General features: G+C 51.3%; 1 protein-coding gene across 1 annotated transcript; it reads left to right on the forward strand.

Moving 5' to 3' along the window:
• The first annotated feature begins 2,870 nt into the window (after positions 1 to 2,870).
• GPR84 (G protein-coupled receptor 84) lies at positions 2,871 to 4,919 on the forward strand. Its single transcript, XM_057703206.1, has 2 exons — positions 2,871 to 2,958; positions 3,504 to 4,919. The coding sequence occupies exon 2, from the start codon at positions 3,512 to 3,514 to the stop codon at positions 4,700 to 4,702; it is 1,191 nt and encodes a 396-aa protein (XP_057559189.1). The 5' UTR covers positions 2,871 to 2,958; positions 3,504 to 3,511; the 3' UTR covers positions 4,703 to 4,919.
• Positions 4,920 to 7,568: the final 2,649 nt, after the last annotated feature.

Below are 7,568 nucleotides of genomic sequence, written 5' to 3' on the forward strand. Positions count from 1 at the left end.
TGCGCAAAGCGAGCAGAGCTCCTCATCCCACTCCGGCCCAAGTGTCAACTTGGCCCTGGGGAATCATTTCGAGTTCAGGTCTCGGATTGCAGCCAATGCTGTTGAGAATTCTCCGCAGCTCCACCAGGCGGCGCCAACGACATGGAAAAGGAGACAGCAGGGCTAAGACGCTCCAGTGCGTGTCTCGAGATTCTAGGGAGAGCAGGTCTCAGACAAACGAAAAATCCAGGTTTTTTGTGTCTCTGAGGGGAAACCCACGCCAGCGACACTCAAGGCATGGGAAGAAGTTGGGGCAGGGACTTGGGAATCTGAGCTCTAGGCTCTACTTGGCCCCGTATAAATAGTGACCTTGGGGTTAGTCCTTACCCCCTCGAGACCTCAACTTCCCCATCTGCAAAATGAGCGGGTTTGGGTCTCTTAAAAGTTCATTGAGACTGCATGGATCCACGACTAAAGAGCTGGGACCATGCCACTTACAGATATGCTAGAATGCCTTCTCATCTGGTTCCCTAAATGGTCTATGGGACAGGAGGGCACACTTTGCTCACTGCCTCTCACATGATATTGGGGGGAAGGGGGTCTCTTCTTTATCTTCAGAATTTGATTCAATCACACACTCCCAAGAGCAGACAGTGATTCTGTGACTCCCTCCTTCTAGCCCGGCTGGGCAACAAGAAAGGCCAGACCGGAACCCAGCCTCTACGTGGGCCCTTTCTAAGTTGCATCTTCTTTGCTCACTTCCACCTCTCTACCCACTTCCCAGTCTTGCAGAAGAAAGGGGGAAGGAAGGTGGGATGGCTGTTAAAGAGGAAGGAGAGGGGACTAGGGGCTTCCTGAATTAGTCAATTATGAAGATTATGAAGTTGGGGGTGGGAGTTTGCTGTAGGTTCAGAAATGGAACCCAACAAGGAGTTTTGGTTTGTGTGTGTGTGTGTGTGTGTGTGTGTGTGTTGTTTTGTTTTGTTTTCAGGTCAATCTAGCTGGGAAAAAAAGAGAAGCTGGATATCTAGAAGTCTGAGGGGCAAGAGTGGCTGAAAAGGAGAGTGGGTGGAGAAAAGCAGGGACTGGGTCACGTGGCGGGGGGCTGGAAGAAACTGGGGTTAGAGGGGCTGAGATAATAGCATGTCCCACAGGTACCTCAAATCTGGTATAAAGCTGAATTCATCATTTACCCCCTTCCCTAAGCCCACTTTGCTTCCCATATTCCCTATCTCGTTGATTAAGAACCCCCACCATCCTGGGACTTCCCCAGTGGTCCAGTGGTTAGGATGTTGTGCGTCTGCTGCAGGGGGAGCTAAGATCCCACATGCCGTTGTCAAAAGAAAAAAAGAGAGAGAGAGAACGACCATCCGCCTGGAAAACTGGGAGTCCTCCTAGTCTTCCCTTCTCCTAACTCTTTATCCAATGAGTCATTAAATAAATCTTATTTGACCTCTTAATGACCTATGGACCCTGATCTTTGTTCTCTATTCTCACAACCACTGCTCTAACCAGGACTGGCTACATCATTTGTGGGGCCCAGTGCAAAAGGAAAGAGCAAAATGTTCAGAAAGGATCTCAAGTCTGACTGCAGAGTATTAAATCAAGCACCGGACCCTTCTCAGTGCAAAGCTGTGTGATGACACGCACAGGTAGCCTGCCCACCAAGCCAGCCCTGGCCCTAACTCAGGCCCTGCCCACCCCTTGTCTGAACTGGTGCCTCTTTACTGCTGTCTCTCCCTTCTGGCCTGCATGCTTTCGCCCCTTACTCACAGCTACCTGAGTGTAAATCCTCTTCAGGATATAACCCCAGCTCCTCAGCATGAAAAACAAGGCCTTCCTTGACTCTGGCCCCGCTCACCTCTCCAGGATCTTCCCAGTTGCCCCCTCCCTCACATGCTTTGTTCACCTCTACCTAAACCTCCATGACTCTATGCATCTTGTTCCCTTTGTCTAGAATGTCCTTCTACTTCTCTGCCCCCAAAACTCCTGTTCATCATCATAATCCAGTTCAGTATCTCTCTGTGAATCCTTTCCTGACCCCCTCCTTGGCAGTTTGCTTCTTTTCTCTAAGTCTCCGATGTACTTCACAGAAGGGTCAGCAAGCTTTTTCTTAAAGGATCAGATAGCAAATATTACAGGTTGTATTGGCCAAGAGGTAAAATTGAGGATATTATATAGGTACTTTTATAAGTAACCACTTTAAAATGAAAGAAAACATTCTTAGCCCACGGCCTATATGAAAATAGATAGTGGGCCAGATTTGGCCCAAAGGCCAAAGTTCACTGACCCCTGCTTTAGGGAACCAACCAGGCATTTATATATTTACATATCCATCTCTTCCCCATTGGATGAATGAACCAGTGATTGGGAGCCTGAAGCCCTGTGGGGTGGGAAGTCAGAATCCTAGATGCTTCCTTTTCCCACCTTTTTTTACCTGAATCCTTTTTCAGATGTGAACCATCTCCAAGTTCCGGAGAGAGGGAAGACAGTGTTCTTCCAAAACAAACCTAAGGCTTCTGGGGTGTCTAGAGTTGCTCCTAGAACTTGGTCCTTTGGCCCCTTGAGAAGTCCTTTGGCCCCTTGGGAAGTGGCCCAGATATTCTGATGCTCTGTCTCCCTGTCCCGACAATTCTCAGAAATGATCTCACAGGTGTCCTGCCAAGCAGAAAGGAAGGAAACAGAGCTTGGGTTTTAGGAAGGAGAAAAGAAGGAGTGAGATGACTTTGGGGTAAGTAGCAAGGAAATTTCAACAGAGAAGCCCAGATTTCATTAACTAAAGCAAAGTGAGTAGGACCGGAGGCAAGGGAGGAAGTGGCTGAGGTTGTGTAACGGGAGTTTCTTTTTCTATCAGTAAAAGAGGAGACAGGAGAGCAGAGTACCTCCTGTTTGAAGCCTGAATGCCCACAAGAAAGGACTGCTATTTGAGTGAGTTGGACTTCTTCCACCAGAGAGAGATTTGAAGGCTGGGAAACTCAGGTGAGTACTTTGGTGGTGTGTGTACTTTTACGTTCGGAGAGATTCGAAGGCTGGGAGACTCAGGTGAGTGTTTCGGTAGCGGGTGTACTTTTACGATCTCTGTCTCAACTCCCAGGTGGTAAAAATAGAAAAAATTGAGGCCTGTAGGCATGTGTGTGGCAGAGAAGGGTAGAGCTGACTACAGACAGAGGCGACTATTCTCCTGAATACAGAGGAGAGGGGACTCCTGGGTGGTCTTAAGAGGCAAGGAAAGAATTAGAAAGGTTGGAGGGTGCTGGGGTTACTGAGAGTATCTGGATGGATATTGAAAAGGCCTGGAGTTTGGAGTGGACAGAAACTAAGATAAAAATTTGGGGAAATCTTTGAGAATGGGAAAGAAAGGCATTGGGGAATCTCAGGATGAAGAGGCCTGGGAATGGCTTGGGAAGTTGGTGAGATTCTGGAGTGGTTCAGGTATCCAGGAGCCCAGAGTTGTTCAAGAGATCTAAGTTCAATGCCAGGTTCTGACTCCCTCTTCCTCTTCCCCCCCACCCCACCCTTTCCAGCATCCATCATGTGGAACACCTCTGATGCCAACTTCTCCTGCTACCATGAGTCTGTGCTGGGCTATCGTTACGTGGCAGTTACCTGGGGGGTGGTAGTGGCTGTGACAGGCACCGTGGGCAACGTGCTCACCCTACTGGCCTTGGCCATCCAGCCCAAGCTCCGTACCCGCTTCAACCTGCTCATCGCCAACCTCACGGTGGCCGATCTCGTCTACTGCACCCTTCTCCAGCCCTTCTCAGTGGACACCTACCTCCACCTGCACTGGCGCACCGGTGCCACCTTCTGCAGGGTCTTTGGGCTCCTCCTTTTTGCGTCCAACTCTGTCTCCATCCTCACCCTCTGCCTCATCGCCCTGGGACGCTACCTCCTCATTGCCCACCCTAAGCTCTTTCCCCAAGTTTTCAGTGCCAAGGGCATTGTGCTGGCACTGGTGAGCACCTGGGTGGTGGCTGTGGCCAGCTTCGCTCCTCTCTGGCCAGTCTATATCTTGGTGCCCGTAGTCTGCACCTGCAGCTTTGATCGCATTCGAGGCCGGCCCTATACCACCATCCTCATGGGCATCTACTTTGTGGTTGGGCTCAGCAGTGTCGGTGTCTTCTATTGCCTTATCCACCGCCAGGTGAAGCGAGCAGCACAGGCGCTGGATCAGTACAAGCTGCGCCAGGCGAGCATCCGCTCCAACCACGTGGCTGGGACAGTGGAGGCCATGCCTGGTCATTTCCGGGAGCTGGACAGCGGGCTGGCATCAGGAGGGCCCAGCGAGGGGATTTCATCTGAGCCAGTCAGTGCTGCCACCACCCAGACCCTGGAAGGGGACTCATCAGAAGTGGGGGACCAGAATAACAGCAAGGCAGCTAAGCAGATGGAAGAGAAAAGCCCTCCAGGAGTGCCTGCCAAGGCCAGGACAACTAAAAGAGACCAGAGAGGTCAAGACTCTCCATCAGAGTTTGGGAAGGTGACTCGGATGTGTTTTGCTGTGTTCCTCTGCTTCTCCCTGAGCTACATCCCCTTCCTGCTGCTCAACATCCTGGATGCCAAGGTCCAGGCTCCCCGGGTGGTCCACATGCTTGCTGCCAATCTCACCTGGCTCAATGGTTGTATCAACCCTGTGCTCTATGCAGCCATGAACCGCCAGTTCCGCCAAGCCTACGGCTCCCTCCTAAAACGAGGGCCCCAGAGTTTTCGTAGGTTCCATTAGAACTGTGTTCCCAGTCACCAGAATCTGGGACTGTCTCCTCCAGGACTAAGGTGGCCAGCTGGTAGGAGAGTACATGAAAGTAAGACATGTGGGAATTTCTACAGACAACCTCTCCCCAAGCCCCAAATCAGGCCTCTCCACCCCTCGCTCAACATTTCAGCCCTAGGCTGCTCAAGGTGCATTATTAATTATTAATAAACAAATTCCATCCTTTTCATGTTCAGGTGTGATCTGTGGAGGAAAAAGGAAATAGGTCAGGGTTGGTTTGCAGCTGGAACCTAATAGTTGAGGGTTTGGGGGGGACCTAGGTCAGAGCAGAGAGGGGCAGGAAACAGAAGGCGCGGGACACAGCCTTCACCTGAGGGGTTTCCAGGTATAAAACATGTGAGTTGGTTTATGAGGATCAGTTTGCCTTTTTAACTTCCCAGAAACGGCCCCCACCTCTGACTCCTGCTACTAGAATCCCCCATCACTGCAAACAGATTTATTCAACTCAAAAATGTGCTGAAATCCAGCTTTGATAGCCATTCCAGTGAGTCCAGCCCCCAGCCCTTGGCTTCTACAAAGAGAATGGTTACAGGGGAGGACTCCTGGCTCTGTGGAAATGGAACTGAGGTTAGCCGAGGCAGTGGCAGAGGGGTGTTCTAGCTGCCCTAGCAAGGTCAGGCTGGTTGCCGCTACTTCACCTGGGTCCTGGCCCCTCCCTTCCCCCAGACTTGTCATCCTGGGTTACAAAAGCAGAACAGAGACTTTAGTTAAGAAGGCTCAGGGGCCAGGCTGAGGGGAGATCATATCATTCCCTTCCTCCAGTGTGACCAACATCCTGTCACCTGCGTGCACGTGCACGCACATGCACACGCACAAATTTAAAGCACCTGTGACCACCAGGTGACGCTGGTTCTCTGTGTTTCCTTTCTGGCTTCCCTGTAGAGGACAGCAGATGTCAGCAAGACGGGGTGTCCAGAGATACACCACCACCCTCCTGGCCACCAGGGGTAGAAACCCAGAAATCTGCACCCCTCCCTTTCCCCCAAAGCTGAGGAAGAAAAGTGAAGAATTAGACACATTATTCATGAGATATTTATCGTCTACCTGGTTGGGGTCGGGGAAGCAGGGTGGGCACTGGGGATAGAATGTGAGAGTCATTTGATGGTGACACTGCTCTGGCTGTGTGTCATCCCTTCCCTGTCCCCAAGTCCATGGTTTGAGAGAACACAGTCCAAAGAGGTTAAGACAAGGGCAGAAAGAACATAGGGTGGACAGATTGATACCCTCACATTCAACACACTTCCAGGGCCCAGGAATCCTGCCTCCTAATGAGGAACATGTGCTTCTGAGTGTCCTCCCTCCACAAAAATCACAGCAGCCTATACTGAGTCAAGTTCAGGTGACCAGACAGGTGGGGTGAACAGCAAGATCAATAAAGAACATCAGCCTGGGAGCGTAGAGACCAGGGCTCCAGTCAAGGCTCTCTGATAATGAGTTCTGTGAACTGGAGCTGGACCCTGGATCATTCTGGACCTCAGGTTTTCTCACCCGTACAAAGATGGGGGTGCGGTGCACGCATCACGTGCCTTGTGCTTTCCTAAATCCTGTAAGTATATCATTTCGTGTAATCCTCACAAAATTTATCAAAGGGTATCTATTACAATATCTTGCTTACAAATTAAAAAAAAAATTAAGCACAAATAGGGTGAGCAGTTTGTCTAAAGTTCGAGGGTTAGTAAGTGACATGACCATGATTTGAGGGCTGAACGTTTGACTTTAGTACCAGCCCACGTGCCTAACCACTACAGGACAGCAGCCTTTCTTTAACTAGAATCAAGTGACAAGATGATCCCTAAAAAAATCCTTCCTGCTCAGACCTTCTAAGATTCTGAAAGCTGAGAGTTCTCTGAAGGGTTGTAAAAGGCTTCACTTTTCATATTCCTTGAAGGCTCTTCAAAAGGTTTGGCAAGTAGAAAAGAGCAGCAGTAGGGATTGAGGTTAGACCTCAGGAGGGACTTCCAAGCCATCAGTCGCCAGAAAAAATGACTCAGGGAACACGGAAGGAAACCCTGGAGTCTGAGACCAGAGAGGGCAGCTCATAGCGCGAAAGCAACCCCCTCCTCTCTCACCCTCCACAGCCCACCCATACCCCACCCCGAGTCTCGACAGGCGCTGAGTGAGGGAAAAGAAGAGGAAGATCATCTCTCAGGCTTTCTCTCTCTTGCGGGTGTGCATGGGGCGCGTGTGTCCCTCGTGGTGCAGAGCTCACGCGCGTCTCGGGGAAGTGTATGCATTTGTCTCAGGGAAGTGGGTCACGGGGGCCCTCCTCAGGGTGTCAGTGTCTGTCTCTCTTCTCTCTTTATCTCTGTCAGTCTCGCGCCCGAGCCTCAGCTCTATCGCGGACTTTCTGACGCTATCTCTCAAGGCTTCTCTTTGTCTCTTTCCATCTGTCCGTCTCTCCTGCAGGCTGTCTTCATTGCATGCACCTCCGTTATCGCCTTTTTCCTCTCGAGCTCGTTCTCTCCCGCCTGCCCCCCGCCCGCTCTCCCCGCGGCCCCTCCCCAGTCCCCCGCCCCGGCGGCTCTCGCTCGTCTGCACACTCTCTCCCTTTCGCTGTCTCTTACAGGCAGATTTATGCCCAGCTCAGGGCCTTTCATTGGCCAAGCGCTGACAGGACTTGATTTAACGCCGCCTCTCATTGGCTGAGCTTGACAGGCCGATTTACGAGTCATTCTGCCATTGGCCAAACCGCCTTGGCCCTGATTTACAGCTCGGCGGCGGAGCGGAGAGGGGGGCGCTGCTGGGGAGTGAGGATGCTCCTCCCCTCTGTACCGCTTCCGTCTCCGTCTCCCTTGCTTTTTCTCCCCTTGCTCTCCCT

This window comes from Hippopotamus amphibius, chromosome 12, assembly GCF_030028045.1.
Source record: "Hippopotamus amphibius kiboko isolate mHipAmp2 chromosome 12, mHipAmp2.hap2, whole genome shotgun sequence".
Classification (NCBI taxonomy): Eukaryota; Metazoa; Chordata; class Mammalia; order Artiodactyla; family Hippopotamidae; genus Hippopotamus; species Hippopotamus amphibius.